The 18,831-nt window shown below is 44.8% G+C and overlaps 1 protein-coding gene across 3 annotated transcripts in view; it reads right to left on the bottom strand.

The window, feature by feature from the left end:
• KIAA1671 (KIAA1671 ortholog) overlaps nucleotides 1-18,831 on the bottom strand; it is a 65,443-nt gene that overhangs the window by 19,484 nt on the left and 27,128 nt on the right. The window contains exon 6 of one of the 3 annotated variants that reach the window (XM_014874875.2): nucleotides 18,010-18,132. In XM_014874875.2, coding sequence (XP_014730361.2) covers nucleotides 18,010-18,132 — 123 coding nt within the window. Of the gene's footprint in view, nucleotides 1-2,080; nucleotides 3,722-13,630; nucleotides 13,825-18,009; nucleotides 18,133-18,831 lie in introns of those variants that run through there. The other 2 variants (XM_088175815.1, XM_088175814.1) reach the window with 2 other exon arrangements.

Genomic DNA, 18,831 nt, shown 5'->3' with positions numbered 1-18,831 from the left:
TGTGAGAGTGAAGAAGTTTACTCACACTGACTTAAATTAAGTCGCTTAAATTAAGTCATTGACTTAAATGCTGCCTGAGTTGAATTTGGACAACTTTCTGTGCGTTGAGTGATGCCAAGTTCTCCACCAGTAGCTCCCAGTGGCAGCAGGAAGGGAGCTGGAAGCTGGAAGCCCCTGGCTGTGTTCATGAGCACAGCTGCTCCTTGTTTAAAAACTCCATCAGCCCCAAGTAACTGCTCTACACTACAGCTCTAAAGCAGCACAGAAGTCAATTGACACTTTTTCCTCATTCCATAGTGTTTTGTAGCACAATGTCAGCAGTTCCAAGGACTAAGACAGGACCCTGTTGCAAGTAGGTAAAAAAGTACCAGCTCCAGGTCTGTACTCACCAGTCATTTGCCACAGATACAATGGCACCAACCACAAACTTCTGGGAGTGCTCAGACCTTAAGCTGGAGCCCAAGTGAAACCAAATTCAGACATAAAGCCAAGCACAAGCGAAACTCCTGCTGAAACAGAGGAACAGCAGCTCCAGCACTGTCACCAGTGACTTAAGTGAAAAGGTCACCCCGTGTCTCCTGATTTCTGCTCTGTAAGCAGTGCTGTGTAGGACAGCAGAACACTTGTCCTCTGCAGGTTTCACATTCCCATTTTTTAGCCTTCTTTTACACGAGATGCTCATTCAGATGACTCCAATAAATCTAAAACACCAGCTTCAAAAAGAAGCCAAGAAAACTTCACCATGCTAACACTGTAACAGTGGTTACCAAATATTTTCTTCTTCATTCTTTTGTGCTTACTTGACACTATTTTCTTTCCCAGTCTGTCCAAACAGGACATGGATAGCAAGCTGGGACAGAAATGCTCTACCCAGTGCTGATAGAGAGCACTGGAAGGAGCTGAATTCAAACACCACACCTGCCCAAGGAATGCGGCGTCACCTGCGCTCATTCCCTGAGCAAACCCCGCCAGGCCACAGCAGAGCTGCCTGTGTTTACACTTCACAATGAGTAACTGTTTTGTTTAATAATAAAAAAAAGAAACTAAAACATTTTAGCCACTTCAGAGAGTTTGGATTTACCCACATGCTGGCACCAAGGCTTGGGGCCCCTTTCCACACAACTCAACCACAGTCACTGGTCAAACATTGAGCTTAAATCACCAGTTTCAGGTACAACTCAAACTACTGCTTTCAGCTCCTCTCCATGAAATAAAACAGAATAAACCAGATTTCCTTCCCTTTCACTCCCTATCACCCCAAACCTTTGCTGCTTTGCAGGATGTGCCAGAACTAAATTGGGGATGTCAGTAATGGCCAGGAGGGTCATGGCAGCTGCAGCCCTCAGGAAACCAGCCTCTCCTCCACCTCTTTGCCATGCCATGTCCTTCCTGAAAACAACCTGGAGACTAATGGAAAAGGGAAGGGAAAGGGTTCTGACTGGCATAGAGCTGTGGAGAACCAAGAGCTCTTCACCTGGAATTGCACCCTGCCTCTGCCACACCACAGCCTTCACAAGGCACATTGACCCCATTTCTTCTATGGCATGACAAAGCAGGAAGCATTCTGAGAAAAAAACCACTTATTTGTCAGTAAAAGAAGGAAATAATGATCATTAACACTGCCTGCACAGTGACAGCACTTCACTCTTCTTCTTACAAATTTAGCTTCAGGCGTTTTTTTACTGGAAAAATCACAAATACTGAAGCACACCCAAAGCTGTGCTGGGGAACCCACTAACACCAGCCCAGTTTCAGTTTAACTTTCTAATTTCACATCAATACATGTCCTACCTCACTTGTCTAGCTTCAAAAACAACTACATTTTTCCCATTCCCCAAACCCTGATTTTCCCTGGCAAATGAAAACATCCACCTGCGCTGCAGGAAGAAAGCAGCTGGGAGCAGACAGACAGACAGACAGCACTATCTGGAGGTGTTTTTGGGGGCTGTTTTTAGATGGAAAAGCAGACAGGAGGGAGGTTTTGTGACAGGAAGGAGGTTTTGATAGATGCTGCAACAAACCCGAGGGTTTGCACTGTGGATTGTCTCCCCTGAGGGTCTCAGAAAGGTGCATGGCTTACAAGCTCGGGTGGCTCTGAGCTGGGTTGCCTCTTCCTCAAAGAGGAAAATCTCTGCTGACTCCGCACTGAAAACCTTCGGAAGGACTCTCTGCTCCGGGATGCAAAGTGCCTGAAGGAAGAGGTTCTCTTGAAGGGAGTCCTGGTGCCACCTTCCCCTCCACTCCGCTCATGAGCCACCGCAGTAGTGACTAAATTTAGTGCTTCCTGCAAGGATCTCCGCACTGTGCCCATCCACTGGGTCATGTGAGTTTGTGCCACTGTCAGTTTGTCTCCAAGGTAATCCATTTTTTATTTTTTTTTTTTTCCAGCAGAGATGAAATATCAATATTCAGGAGCAATTAAAATATATTCTCCTTAACAGCCCTGATTTGTTTTGCGAAAAGTGGTTCCGTGTATAAAATATTTCCGGCTAAGGTAAACAGCATTGCATTATCACCCTCAGCATATTCCTAAAATTAAATAACCAAAGATGGGAGGTGGGAGATTGGCATTTGTCAAGTAGGAAAAAATAAAATACTTTTCCTACTTACAATCGGCTTTGCAGAGTTCCATCAAAATATGTTTAATTCAGCCATGTTAAAGAGATAAATCAGTGTTTAAATCCTGACACAGTCACTTGAAACGAGTCCATTTGCAAGCAGAGAATTAGGCTCTTATTCTCTCATTCCAGAGCAGGAAAAGCAACTCCCTTTTTAAGCCAAGTTTTTGTTTTGCTGTAAATATCAGAAGGATAAAACAAATCTTATTCTCCTGGCTCGGCCACTCGGCAGGTGAGAGTACATTGACCAAAGTTCTGGTGCTCCTGTACAATCCATTTAGCAGCAAATCGATTCGATCTTCTGAACAATAAATCCAGATTCTTCTCAAAACGCTCTGCAGAAAGGTGTCAGCGGCAGAACCCCCTCCTCACCAGCCTTGCTGCCATCCTGGAGCTCTCCCCTGGCACAAGTGCGGAGCGAAGCCGGGGAGAGGCTGAAGGGGAAGCGTGTCCAGCCTTCCCCGCGGGACTCAGAGCCTGCCAAAAAAGCTGCTGGATGACATCAGCTCCTGTGCTCGCAGGGGGGCTCTGAGCCCAAGGACTGTCCCCACGCCTGCTCTCCTCACTCAGCCCCGGAGCACCTCTGGATGGGCACAGCTGCTTGGAGGCTCCCAGGCAGGATCCACCACGCTCCCGGCTAAGGCACGCGCGGTTCTGACAAACGGGAGAACGCTGCTGCCTCTGGAATGCCGATCCCTCCCTCTCCCTTTGCCTACCTCGCCTGTGCTCCGGGGAGGAAACAATGAGGAGGTGACCAGAGCTGCAGAGGTCTGCCCAAGGAAGGATCTGGGCTGGGCTTTATTATAGTACAGGCAGGGTTCCCATGGCAACGCAGGGAACAGCATCTGCTGGCTCGGGAGCAAGGCAGGAGTTGCACAGATCTATTGGAATGATTCATAGTTTGCGTACGTCACGTGGACTCCGTGATTTTAACCCTTCCTGGGGAACGCAGCTCTGCCAGGGAATGTCTCCCACCCACAGCAGGATTCCCACCAGGATGGGGGTCACACTTCCACCCTCCTCCTGCTGCTCAGCGGGCACCTGGGCAGTGCCAGCGCCTGTACCTGCTTCACGGTGCCATTCATGGCCTCGAAGAGGACACGTCCCAGTCAGTGACTGTGCTATCAGCACAGGATAATGATTAAGCCAGAGGCTCAGACCAAAGCTGAACAGGTCTGACCATTGGAAGCTGGTTTTTTTCCACTTTTCAACACCATTCCCTGTTGTGAGGAAAGGCTCCATGTCCTTCCCCAGCTCTGCTCCCTCCCCAGCTGCTGGGACACCACGGGGTTGGTCCCACAAACCCAAAATGATTGAGGGTAACAGAGGACCCCATGTGTCACCAGCCATGGAATTCCTGGGAATAGCCCACTTGGGAGGACAGCAGGAATAAAAGCCATGAGTTTAAATCAATAAATCTAAGTTCGTGACGTAAGTCTGGACTTAGAAGTCCAAAGTCAAGCCGTGACTAGCTCAGGACCAAGGGGAAAGAGGCAAGACAGGCATGTTGGAAGCTGCTCGCTCTCTTGTTTGTTCAAGGGGGTTTGTGGCTGTTGCTTAATTTACCATACAAAGTACCATGAACTTGCATCACCCTCTGCTCCTCTGAACTATCCAGGAAGAGATTCAATGGAACAAAGAATTTCTAGATAACATTTGATGCAATGGCTTTTGCGTAAGGTTTGTTGTATCAGAAGTGTGCCTTGCAGGCACGCATGAACACAAGATGCCCTCAGGAAATGGGGTGCTTTCCCTTTTAATCCCTGTTTTTAGGAGCTCAGCTCTACCAACCTGCAACTTATCTCCAGGAAAAACGTCAACTATGTAGCGTTCCCTAACTTCTTCTCATTTCTGAATGCATTTGTTTTGAATATTTGCAAATTAGCAGCTTTATAAAACCCCACAGTAATCAAAGAAAATCCAGCCAACAGAGAAAATCCTTTCCCACCCCCCCAGCTCTTCTCTTAAAGAGCTGCAGGGTTATTTTCGTATGGAAATAGAAAGAGATGGTTTTGACCAGATTCCCCAAGAGCAGGGTGTTCCTTAGATTTGTACAGAAATAGGAAAAAAATTAATTTATCTACCAGGGTTATGGATAACGCTTCACAAATGATAGAGATCCTGCATCCAAGGCTGGAATTGAAGACTCACTGCACATTTTTATGCTGTTAAATTTAAGTGTGATATTTCAAACATCTGTGCCTTTGCAAGTGCAGCTCAGTGCCTGCTGCAGTGCAGGGATTCTGCACGGGGCACTCTGCCATCCCAGAGGGTTTCAGGCTCCATCTGATGCTGGAGCCCTTGAAATAGCAGCCTGAGAGCTCTGCCTGGAGCTGCCATGTGAGTTAGTCAGCAGTTCCTTCACCTCACCCAGGACAGGCAGAGCAGAACCCTTCTGGAATATCACCTGGGACAAACAGGGGGAGAGGCACAGCCAGATTGCACAGAGGAAGGTGTTCCTACAGCTCACTGCAAGAACTCCTCTCCCATGACCATGGAACTTGAAGGATCTGAAAATGCTCTACAGAATATGTTCCCTTTTTTATTATACCTCCCCTGAAAAAAAAAAAAAGTTATACCAAATATACCATTTTTGTCCTCAGAAGATTGGAAAACTGCTGATTTGAGTCTTTCCTCAATACTAAATTTAGGATCTTCTGGCACCACGTGAACACACTGCTGGGTACTGAAGCATCCAAATTAGTGCTTAGATTTACACCTCAATTAACATCAGGGCAAAAAGCTTTAGTGAACAATCCAGATGCACCTTCACCATCAAATTCAAATCGTTGGAGATTTTTCCAGCACTTCAGCTGAACTTGTAGGGGAGTGGAACAAGATGAGCTTTGAAGAGGCCATGGGCACCTTTCACTAGCCCAGCTCCAAACCTCATCCAACCTGGCCTTGGACACTTCCAGGGATCCAGGGGCACCCTGTGCCAGGGCCTCACCACTCTTCCAGGGAAGAATTCTCAAACTGGCCCCCAGCCCAGCAGTCCTGGCTGAGTGAGGCTTTGTTCCTGAACAAGAACAGCACAAGATGATCTTCTGCCCTTGACAAATCCGAGTGATTATCTCACCCTGGGTCTGTCAGGGATCTGCAGCTCCAGAAAACAGAGCACACACACACAGCTACCCAAACTGCATGACTAATTACCTCAGTATAAATGGGACCTCGTTATTCAAACATTGCTGGATACTTCCATTATTAACATTTATTCCACCTACAGCTCAAAAACACAACCCTGCACAAAGACCTAACAACCTTTGTTTCTCCCCTCATTCAGCAGAAAACAAAATTCCATGGTTACATTATATTTTCCAAAAGCCTCTTACAGCTCATTTGGAGCTTCACCTGCTCTCAAATACATGTAATTATGTTAATGACTCTGTGGGATTGCAGGGTCAATTTAAAGAAGGCCTGCAAGCAGCAAGGCACAGAACACACAGCACAGGAGGGGCAGGTGGGACTCGCTGCTTCTCTATGAGTGTGAGTCCTTCCAGCCCATGGGGTTCCAGCTCCATGGAACTGGGAAGGAAATCCAGTTGAAGACCCCACAAGACACCTGGGATTAATTTTCATCTCAACTGGACCCCCTGAAGGATCCTTTGACAGCAAAGCAGACAAGACAGAAGGATGGAGAACCTTAGTCTGGACTGACTGTGACAACAGTTTCTGCTCTTCCCTTGTGGGAACCTGAGTCAGGAATTCACTCTCTGATGGGTTCCCCCCATCACTCCACTCCAATTAGCAATTAGCATTAATTCAGCCATTTCCAAAGGGTTTTCTGTGAGGCATCATCCCACCTCCAAAGAGCAGGACCACAGGCATCTCCAGTCCCCCCTGTGACACCCCCAGGAGCAGAGCCTGCCCTTGTAAGGCTGTCCCAGCCCTGCATTCCACACCAACTCTCCTCCTGCTTCATTAGTAAGAGAACTTAATTTAACCTCTTGTGTTTGGCATGATGGACTATTTAAAGATGCAGAGCTGGGCTGGGCTGCACGGCTCCAGACTCAATTACTCTTGGGCTCCTCAGACATGACAAGCAATTCAGGGTTTTACAGGCTCCTTATTTTGGCCTCTGTATTCTGTATTTTGCCAAAGGAATTGTCACATTCCAACAAGGAGCAGCGAGCATTCCTAACTACAGCCTGAATTTCTCACATGCAAAACCCCACCATGAAGATTTTACCATGTCACCTTCAAATTCTCATTTAAAGTAAAAAAAGAAGTGCTTGGCTGCACCTCTGGCAGAGAGAGCCCAAATCCCAACAGCTGGAGCAGAGGATCTGCTCCATGGCAGATGCCCAATTTGCCCAATTCCAATTCAGGAATTCCCATGACATTTAACACAGCCAAAGACCTTAGTGGTTTTATCTGTTCTGTTTTGTGGGATTTTTTAAAATTTTCATGGTGATACAATAATGCAATTCACTACAGGCCTCACCTGTAGATAGGCACTCCACAGTCAAAAGAAAAAGGGGAAAAATCCAAGAGAGAGGAAAAAGAGTGGAATGGATGGAGTTTAGTAACACAAGGACTTTGGACAGTGTCCATACAGAGAAATCTCTTTTGTAACCTGAAACCCCAGGTATCTCAATATTTACACCAAATATTTGTTTTTGATTCCTACTTTCATTTTCTACTGAAATTAAGCAAGTTACACTCACGGCCACAGCTCTAATTCATGGTTATTCACAGTCTTGGACAACTTGTAGAGAGATCTTGGTATTAAAGGTGTTCTTCCCCTTGTACACACCAACTAGAAGAGGCTGAAATTCCATTCCCATACTTTTTCCTTCTGTTAGGTAGTTTTAAATGCCCCCAGAGGCCTCACAAACCAGTGAATAAGGAAAGGCTGTGAAAGCAACGGGTTCTGCATCAATACTGGTAAAGTTCACACAAGCAAACACTGATATGAGAGGCCTTTAAAGAAAGGTCTTTAAAATGCAAAAGCATTTCATAAAAGATCTCATCAATGGCTACTTTTAAAATCTTCTTTTTAAACAGAGGTGAAGAGTCATAAAAAAATTTAAAATCTGCATTCCTTGTTTTCCTTACAGAAGTACCCTTGTGATAAAGAAAACACATTAATAGTTTTCATGACTGAACGAATGCTCCACATACTTGTTTATACCTGCCAGAGTTAATTTTTCCTTTCTACTGCCATGGTGATCCTTGATGGGATCAGTCAAAAACTGTGCTTTCCCATTTTATTTGTAATTAAAAAGTCAACCATCCTTTCTCTGCACAGGATTCTGGGCACTTTTGTAGTAGCATGTCATTAAATCAAGATTAATAAAAATCGGTAAATAAAGGTAACTGTGAAATACAATTTTTACTCTAAGTTTTTAAACAATTTAAATGCAATTACCAGTAATAATTACAACAACTAAAGCACAACAGTATTTCAGAAAATGCCAATTCTTTTGTTCCCCTCATTATGTTTCTCCTGAACCAGAGCAAGGCCCAGTTAAACATCCTGAACATACACAGCTTTTGTGCCTCGAATTGTTTCAGTGTAAAACAAAGCTATCAATGTTAAAGCTGAGGAAACCAGCTAAAAATATACAAGGTTGTTTGCAAACCCATATCCATAATCCTGCAGCACTTCCCTTCCAGCTCAATGGAGGAGGAAAAACTGAAAAAACAGAAACAGGAAATTCCTACAGCACAAATACACTGGAAAGGACTAAAACAATTTTCTTTACATTTGTTTATGTCTAAGGGATCAAGCCAAGCAAAAGATGGATGGTTACAGATTGTTTTTCATTTGTACAAACAAAAATCCAGGATGAAAACGTCTGCAAAGGATCTCCCTGTACCAGGGAGAGAAAATAAAGTAATGCCATAGCCAGGACTCTCCTGGGAAGTCCAACATGGAACAGTTGCTGCTCCATCACTTGACCCAATGGACATGTTTAGCACAGATAATCACAAAACATGTACAAAAGAGACTTCTCGAGCACAGACCACGGCCTGAAATACCTGCACCTGCTGAACTTTTCTCCCAGGGCACACAGGGTGAGTGGAGTGCAGGAGAACACGCTGCTCCTGCTCCACACCACCTGCCTGAGGACATGTCACAGCATTTGTTCTCCTCACTGAGGGTGCTCAGGAAATCTCCAACTACTGAGGGCTCAGATCTGACTCACAAAATTCAGAGAACACTCTGAAGGAAGAGCTTTTTTATATGTAAGGGATTTCCTTCTTCAGAGATCAGTAACAAGGAATGCTGAACCCATTCCAGCTGTTGCTGTGTGATCACACACTGCCCAAGCCCTGCCTGAACACTGCTCTTCCATCTTCTCCCTACAAAACACCTCTCCATGGGTCTTCCACTCACATCAGGCACTGCTTGGTGACATTAAATTGACCAAACACCAGCTGTAAGTTAATACAATAATTCCTTCACCCTTTTTAACCCATTTGATGATGAGAGCAGAGGATTTATTTGCAATGGCTGTGTAGCCCTGAGTGCACACACCTTCCTTTACTTCCAGGTCTTTCTGCTCTTACTGCCTCCTCCTCCTCCTCCTCCCAGACACAACAGCCCCAGGACATGGACAGCACACAACCCATCCTGCCTCCCCTTAGGTGCCAGGGATTTATTAGTTTCCACCACAAATCACTAAACCAAACACTACATTTTTCCATGTTTCATTCAGGCTCCAGATTTACCTGAAGTTACATTTTAAGAGCACCTGTGCCCTGCAGTACAAGTGCTGTGGTATCCTGAGGAAAGCCCTTTACAAAGAGCTACTTTCCCTATGCTCAAGTAGCTCCCTAAAAATTCTGTTTCCTTTCAGCACAGTAAACACACGCTGGCTGCATGAACAACTCACCACTGCTGAAAGGACAGGAACAATAGTGGGAACTTGGCTGTCTCCCAGCATCAGCAACACTGACAACAGCTTGGGAAAGCAGGAACTGAGTCAAAACAACTTTAGATCAAAATATTAGGAAGAAGGCAGTGAAGTTACCTTTGCTTTGTGTGTATTAATGAGGTTTAACAATCCTCTTTAGCTTCGTGTCACAGAACGGTTTGGGTGGGAAGGGACCTTAAAAAATCTTTCAGTTCCAACCCTGCCATGAGCAGGGACACCTTTCACCATCCCAGGGTGCTCCAAGCCCTGTCCAACCTGGTCTTGGGCACTTCCAGGGATCCAGGGGCAGCCACAGCTTCTCTGAGCACCCTGTGCCAGGGCCTCACCACCCTCACAGGGAAGAACTTTTTCAGAAGCATATTCACAATTCCAGGCTTAAAATAAGGGAAGAGAGGGCAGGCACAGTCAGCCCCACTTCCAGCTGCTCTGAGCCTGGAACAACACAGTTACTACAAAAAAATTACCAGATCTATAAATGATTACATCTTACTCAATGAAACCCTTACTGTGACAAGTTAACCTAGAATGTGCTATTCCATGTGAGCATTTTATGGTAAATTAAACTTAATACCACACCTCATTAGAACAAACTGCCTTGCACTGAGCACGTGTCCTTGGGCTGGGAGCAGGGATGTGGCTGTGGGCCAGCAGCACTGTGTGATGGAACAGCACTCCCTCGTGTTCCCACTGGGAATGGGGCTCCTTGGCCAGGCTGACCTGTCTGCCTGCTCTCAGCAATGCCACAGACACCATTCCTCTCCTCCAGCAGCAGTGGGGAACTGGGGAAATGCCTTTTCCACCATTCCTCTCCTCCAGCAGCAGTGGGGAACTGGGGAAATGCCTTTTCCACCATTCCTCTCCTCCAGCAGCAGTGGGGAACTGGGGAAATGCCTTTTCCACAATTCCTCTCCTCCAGCAGCAGTGGGGAACTGGGGAAATGCCTTTTCCACAATTCCTCTCCTCCAGCAGCAGTGGGGAACTGGGCAAATGCCTTTTCCACAATTCCTCTCCTCCAGCAGCAGTCAGGAATTGGGAAATGCCTTTCCAGATTTTCCTGAGCAGAGGTGTCATTTACTCAGGTTATCTGCTCCTGTTGATACCAGGATAGCAGACACCTGGATGGGAGAGGTTTTTAAACTCTTTGGAAGAAACATCCCCATCACCAAAAGCAAATCCCAGGAGGGAAGAGCAGCACAGTCCACAGGAACTTTCCAGAAGTACAGACAGAGGGAAGGCACAGCACACCTGCACAGAGCCCCTTCCCTCCCTCAGAGTAGGGATAACTCCTTTCAGAGCAGGATGACCATCACCCGTGGCTCCAGACCAATGATTTCAGTTTCCTTCCATCACCAACCCACCTCCTCTCACAGTGACACGTCAGGACAGTGGTTATTGAACAGCTGCCACTTCCTTCAGAGTCATCAGATAAAACTTATCAAAGTTACTCTTTAAAGGTAGCAACCCAAATCTTATCAAAACAAACTCTAAAGCTTACTTCTTCCTTAAATACCCCTATTTTCTTTTGATTTTGCAATTGTTCAGTCATGACTATCAATAAAGAATGAGGTGTTTTTAAACCACAGTACTGCAGAGGAATGTTTCATTTAAAACAAGCCATTTGCTTTGAGGGCTTTCAGGATGTAACATTTCTTTGCTGCTTGAAAAATGACAAGTGCCAGACTAGGAATGAACAACTCATCAGGACTGGTACCAGCATGGGCAGCACCACCACATCCACTCCAGAAAGCCAAAACTGAGCAGTGAACCAGAGCAAGAATTGCTGATAACTGAGAAGACCAAGGGCAGGAACAGAACCACCAGAGCAGTCTAGTAGAGGCTGCGTCCACCAGGAAGAAAAAAAAAAAAAAAAAAACAAAAAAAACCCACAAAAAAAACCCACAAAAAAACCCTGGTTCTTGGACAAAGGGCATTGGAACAGGAAAGCCCAGTGCTGTGGCTGCACACCTGGCATGACCAGTCTGACCCTGTGACTGATGCAAGACACCTCCAGGACTTCCTGTGCAAGCCAGACCTAGAGATGTCTTGTACCAACTGCAGCAACTCCTCACCGGCTGGAAAAGGGGTGATGGATACCCCATGCACACTGGAAAATACTCAAATATATACAGGCTGTGGAAAAAAAACCAAAAGTTTCACTGGACACAAAGACACTTGTCAGAAGCCCAGAGTTGTCACCCACCCACAGGATGCAGATGTGTGGTGGTCACACCATTGCACACGGACTGGGGCAGACCACAGACCCTGCTGTGCTCAGAAAATGCTGTTTGTCACAGACACATCCTGCCCAAAGATCAGCACAGCAATCAGCAAGGGATGATCAAAGAAATGGCACTGAGTGAGTTCAGTGATGTCCCACAACTCCACCACTGTAGGAGTAAAAAGTAAATACACAGCGAAGGAGGTGCAACCCAACAGTGACTCCATAAAGTGGCTTTAAAAGCAGATTTTTGTTATAATATTTTTTAATTAAGAGTTGTAGCTTCTTCAGCTATGTCTGCCTAATGAATAAAGCATCTTAGCTCTCCAAGAGAGATTAAATAACACTTGACAACCAACCCCATCATCTCTGGTTACTCCTGACTGTAAGTAGAGAGAAAAGATAAGTATCTCCTCAGTAGTCTCCAGCTGCAACAGCAGCACAGAAAGTGACAGAAGGCACAGTTGTGTATGTCCCTTAAATTTCTTTTTTTAACATCATGAATATCAGAACTGTCATTCTAATATTGTCTTGCAGTAAATCAGGAAGTCTGCATGAATGAAACTGCATAAGGAATGCTCCAGGGCCTCTAAAAGAGAATGTACACCCAGAAAATACATAATTCTGTTCTGTTTCAGCCCAGAACTGCACAATACTGGAGCCCACCACCCCAGGCATCTTCTGGACTGATCCAAAATTTGGGTTGGTTTGGGATTTTTCCCCTGAACTTATGGAAAATCCCATGTCAAAGCAATAGCAGGGTGAGAGCTCTTTCACACTTCTCACACTGACAAACCACGAAGAACATCCACCCCCTTGTCACACTAATGACTAATTTTTTAGTTTGCAATTTAAAGGAAGCTTGTATCTTAAAAATACAGCTGGTCAAATAAAAAACTTAATTCATGTTCAAGCACTCCCATGTTTTACACTACTACAGTCTCCAGCAGGAAAAGGTTTTTAATAAAATCTCTAATTCTTCAAGCACAATTTTCTCTCCCAGCAGCAAGAAACTCGCAGTGGGCAAGCTCACCTCACAACTGAGCAAAAGACATACAGGCAAGGATTGCAAAATTAAACTCAAAATGAGGGAAGGAAACTCTTTGCTACAGTTTTAAAACATGGTAGTGAAGAGCTAACATGAAAAGGTTTGGTGTCAGTGCTAATTACACACGGAACTGACAGCTGAAAAAATGAAAATCGATGCAAACTACAACAAGCAAATGAAAACTCATCTCGGATGAGTACAGGAGAAATTAAAGCATTAAGTAATTAGCTCAAAGCAATACAGCATTTATTCACAAAGGCTTTTCAGCTCAAATGCATGTTTTATAAATGTGAAAGTTTCAGACACACAGCAGCCCCTGTGCAAAGCAGGGCAGCACAGTCAGAGCCTGCTAAAAAGAGCTTTTCATGACAGCCAGCCCCGAGCAGTGTTGGAAGAGGAAGTGCTCACCAAGACATCGAAACCCACGAAGAGTCAAATTAAAAACAAGTAAGGAACTGAAAAATGACACATTCCTGATTATGGCTGCTTTCCTGGAATAGCAGTGGCTGTAGCAGCAGCAGGGCAGGAGGGTTCTGGGGTAGCAGCTCCAGAGCCAGGGAGAGCTTTTACACAAAGAGGGGAGAATATTCCTAACACACACTAAACTAAACCACAACTCCCATGGTTCTATGTAAACAAGGAAGAAATGTTGATTCCTTAGGAGGGTTTTCCAAGGCACATTCGGGTAGCCTACAGTTTGAAATATTAGAGATAAAACAGCCTTTCTCACCCAAAATAAATCCTGAATTTCACGTTACTACTCAAAAAGGAGCTGCTGAGGAAAGCCTTCAGCACATAAGAACACTCCCAGGATTTCTGAAAAGCGTGGAAAAGCAGGCAGCTCTGGGAGCACACTTACCCACAGATACTGCAGGAACTTCAGCAGACGTGGACAGTAATAATACTCCATTTTCCACAGCTCCGAGTTAACGCCAACCCATCCCTGCTCCAGGCAGCTCCTGGGCTCTCCCCGCCTCCAGCACCAGTTAAAAGCAGAGTGAAGCAATTAAAAACAGCATGAATAATGTACTGAGTGTGGCTGGCCCCACGTCACCGAGCTGGGGCTCCTCAGGAGCGGTGGCTGAGCTACCGGCACGTGATTTAACCACTTGTTATTGAGCAGCCCATTGCTCCCAACTCCCTAATCTGGAGTGGCTCAGGCTGGAATTAGTGACACGACTTTGGGTTTTGCAGTAAAGACCCTCCAGGAGGAAAGGGAAGCTCTAAATCCCCTCGGTTATGAAACGCTCTGAACACCGGCGGGGCTCGCTGACCTTGTTTTGGGTGATGCACAGGAAAGACAAAAACCCACACATGGGACAAGAGCAGCTGCTGGTTTTTATGTTCTTTGAATATAAAAATGTCTTTTGTGAACGAGAAGAAATAGACACAACCAAATGGCTTTTTATACACCCCTGGAATGTTCCCAGGGAATGAAAACTGCCAAAAAAGGAAGAAAGCCCAGGCAGAGCTTTACCCACCCCCGGGTCGTCCTCCTCGGGCTGGGTCTAAAATAGAGAGTGGTGGAGTTGTTGGACATCAGCAGTGGGTGGTTTGTGAAGAGCAAAAATGGGAATTGTAACACTGATTTTTTTTTTTTCTTACATCCTTTTTTTGATAGGAAAAGGAAAGATGAGGAGCAGGAGCAGCCTGTCCTCTCCCAGCCCTGCTCCAGCTCTCACCCCTCCAGGGAGGGACAAGGTTGAGGTGACACAAAACAGCTTCCAGGATGCTGCAGCCTCCTCTCCTTGAAATTTTGGTACTTCAAGGAAACTATCTCTGACTTTTCTAATCATCACCTATGAATTCCTGTATAGACAAAGTATTTTGATCTTTTTCCAGGTTGAGTCAGTTTTTGGGGTAACAGAACAACTCAAGATGGGTTTCAGAAGGAACAAAGTTCCAGTATTCGGGGCTTCACACAATCCAGAAAAAGAGAAGGTGTGGTTTTCAGTGGGCAGGAGACAGAACTGTCATGGGCAGAACTGAAAACAACTGGTTGAACTGTGACAAGCCAAACCATAAATTCATCTGCACATGTTTATAAAATATTTATCTTCTCTCCCTTGCACTTCATTTCCAAGATATTTTAGGAGTCAGCTCATGATTTTCTTCAACAAACCCTTCTCCACCCACACATCACAGTCTCATATAAATGCATCTTTCTGTGGAGACCATTAGAGAGATTTCCCTCCCTAAACGACAAAAAACCCCCAGAGTTGAACATAAAATAAATAAATAATATCTTGAGAGACTTCAAAATAATTCCAGCCTACACCAGTTCTAGTAGCAGTGCTCTGTTCTAACTCCCAAAGCTGCAGTTTGGGTTGTAACCCAGAGATGCAGTAAAGCTGCTCCATTTCCAGCTGAAGGTGCAATTCCTCCAGCCCCATGGCACAACTGCAGTTCCTTTATTTGGGGGATGAGTCCCAGCACACATTCCTCAGGCTTTAATTCCCAGCACTCTTATCAGTCTGGATGATTCAATCAGGAATCCAGGCTTGTGACCCCACGTCAGCTCTGATGGCATCACACAATTTATGGAAACACCTCCTGAGCTCCGTGGTCGTCCCTGGATGTGTTGGTGTGGCACTGAGTGGGAACAGCCAGAGTGGGACTGATTGCTCAGAGCCCACACTTGTCCCCTCACCTGCATTCCAGGTCTAAAGGAAAAGATCCCTACAAGAGCCCGAGCCTGCTGCAGGCTCTGAGATTTGCAGCTGAGTCAGTTAGAGAAACCCCTCAAAACTTCATTTTTAGACCTACTTTGTGCTGCAGCAGGACTAAAAGAGAGGGAAGTACCAGCCATAGTAAAATCACAGATGATGACAGTCCAGCAGTGATGCTGGAATCTTTATAAAAGCCTTACTCTGTTTTTTAATCAATACAAACTCAAAATAGCTGAACAATGTGATCTAGATGAGTATTAAATCTCCAAAGTATCATCCTTTGCCATTTCAAACCCCAATCCCATACTGCCACTTGAATTTTGCAATGGTTGATTTCAAAGTTATCCTGTGTAACGTTCTAAAAGCCTAATTATAAGCAGATTCTCTGGAATATAATCACAAAGAAATGACATCTCCACTGCACCTTACTTCTGTCTGGAATTGTGCTTATCCATAAGAACCTAGCTCACCAGCTGTCCTGGAAAATGCCATTCAAACAGTTGTTTACTATCACAGACAGATGTGGAATAATGCAACAAATGGATATTCTTGTAAACTCTTTTGGCAAATATAAAAGGTTATCAATATCAATTCTTCACTGCTTTAGTGGTGAATGTGAATCAAAAAGAATTGTTTATTCTATAACAAGACTTATCACTTTGAGCACTCACTAGAACAATACCAACACCCTCACTGACCAGCAATATGGACTGCAGAATATATTTTGTCATTAAGCCACAAGGAAAAATAAGTAACTTCCCAACTACACAGGCCAGAAACAGCCCAAAGGAAACAGCAGCACGATGTTACATTTCCATCTAACCCCTCTTTACAGCTGCACCAAGGGGAATACAGACTGAGTTCAGATTCCAGGGAAAGAGGGGATTTAACTGTGACTGCCGTGGCTCTTTCCTGACCCCTCGTGTCTGTCTGTCCACCTCACACAGCTCGGCTGTGTCTCCAGCAGAGGGGAGTGTTGGGACGTGCTGATGGAACTGCAACTCCACACCCAAAATCTCTTCTCTCCAAAGAAAACAAAGGCATAACCTTAGTGTAGAAGAAATGGTTTGGCTTCACATAATCTCCTGCAGTACCTCTGTGGGGCTTTGGAAAACAGTGTGGTGGTTCTTCCACCTCCCAAATGCAAATCAAAGCCCTTTTCGTGCACTCACTCACTTGACACCCAGGACCAGGCACTGCACAACAAACACACCCCGAGGAGCCTTTCCAAAGCACCACAAAGGAGCAAAGCACTCGGATCCTACTGAATTCCACACAGGTGAGTTGTCTCTTTTCATGGAGCTGAGTGGCCTTTTCCCACCTTCCCTTCCTGTCTCAGGCTACACTTGGTGAAGCTGAAGGATTATTCTGAGTAACCTCCCAATCAACAACAAAGTTGGAGAACAATAGCTGTATTTATCTGAGTACAGCACCCGAACAGTTCAGTTATCCCAGCACTACTTCCAATAGTCCTCCTGTCCCACATTTCCTACCTGGCCAACACCACCTTTATATATTTGCACTATAAGCTGATGGCACATAACTTTCAGGGGTTAAATGCCCATTCTGTCAATAACTCAAATTCCTTAAGATGAACCATGAATGAGAAGAAGAAAGGACATTAGTCCTTGGATATCTTCCATGAAGCTTAAAGACTAGAACTGGAGAACAATCCGAGCCCATTTCCAAAACTCCAATTAGGAAACTTGTTTATAAAATCCTTATAGGTTTAGGTGTTCTCTTTTTCTTTGCTAGAAGGAAAGAAACCACTAAGTTTCTTTTCTTTTTCTTATTTTTGTGTGTTCTCTGACGAAGAGCTGCCAACAGCAGAGTGAGCCATAAGAGTACAGGGCAGTGCAGCACCTCACTGCAGAGTGTGCTAGCAGAGACAGGACAGGGGACACCTTGGGACAGTGCATGGGACAACATCCTTCAGTCTCCACTTTCCAAATCCTTTCCCTTCTTCTCTCAGAAAATGTTGGTATTTCATTTATTGTACACTCCAATTTGTTTCGTGGTTCAGAGCAGCTGCATGCAGGATGCTATTTCACAACACAACATTTCTCTGAGGGCTAAAGTTCTGAAACTGAGGAGAACAGCACCCAACAACTTCAAGCAGCAATTCACCCCAACAGTTTGTGTGTTAGACACAAATCAAACCACCCAAAGTATCAGCTGTGATCCTTCACAGAAATACTTCTCTGTGTGTCATGGACAGAAAGAAAATTAAACCCATCATTTCTCAGGCTGGGACACAGTTCTATTTGTCTGCACAAGCTGAGAAAACAACAAAATCCATAATGCTCTAGAGCCACCTTGAGTTCAGGATGAAAATTCTTCACTCAGAAAGCAGAGTGAACAATCTGCAAGGCTGAGGCTTCGTGCTGGAAGCTTTGGCAGGGAGCAGTGGGGTGGGATCCCAGGGAGGGGCAGCCTCACCAGTTCAATCCCCCAGCAAATGCTTCCCTGCTTGGCAGACACATCCTTGAACCACAGTCCTTTGCAAAAAGGAAAACAGAGCTGCAGCTCCCTGATCCCAACCCCAAACCCCTCCTCCAGGGTCACGTACCATCCCAAAATCTGCTCTTCTCTCCTTGTAGAAACTGTGGTGGCTCCTCTGTGTAGACACTGAGGAAAACTCTGTTCCCTCTGTTTTGTCTGAGCTCTGCTTGCTCCATTCTTTCCTGGGAGCCTGTAAAATACAGTCATGAATGCAATTAAATATACATGCATATGCACATACATGTATACATATTTTATATATGTCTATAAAATGCCTATTGAAAAAAAAATAAAGAGGAAATTCAAAGCTAAAAACACAAAATGGAAAAACATGATAGCCATGAGTATCCTACACTTTAATCACAAAGTTATAGGACCGTTAAGGTCTTTTCCAACCAAATCAAACCTCTGGATTTCATTCACATCTCCCTGTGTGAAAGGAATCTCTTGCCTCTCACCATAGTCAGGAAAGCAGCAGAGTTTCACAGACAAATGAAGGCCATTCACCCAGTAAAAATGAAAATAAATTTTGTTTCCCTCAGATAAAGACAAAAAACAGAGAGAGGTCCAAAAAGATCACTGCTGACAACTTGTAAAATAAACCGAAATTACTTCTTTTCAAGTAAATATAAAAATGCAGAGTTAACAAATTAATCTCCCAGGTTCACAGCATTACAAAAATAATAAGCTCAATTTTTAGAGCTTTATCAAGCTCTCCACAGAAACATCAATAAATATTTCTAGACTTGAAGCAAAAACGAGGTCATCTAGTGCAAGAATCATTGCTCAAGAGAACCTGAAAAGAAATGAACTCCAGTGAAAAGTATGGATCTGCTGCCTTGCTGCAGAATGTGCTGAAAAGTGCTACAAGGACACAAGAAAATCCTCA

Source organism: Sturnus vulgaris, chromosome 19, assembly GCF_052056855.1.
Source record: "Sturnus vulgaris isolate bStuVul1 chromosome 19, bStuVul1.hap1, whole genome shotgun sequence".
Lineage (NCBI taxonomy): Eukaryota > Metazoa > Chordata > Aves > Passeriformes > Sturnidae > Sturnus > Sturnus vulgaris.
The sequence above is the reverse complement of the archived record's forward strand: the minus strand, read 5'-3'. Positions and strand labels throughout refer to the sequence as shown.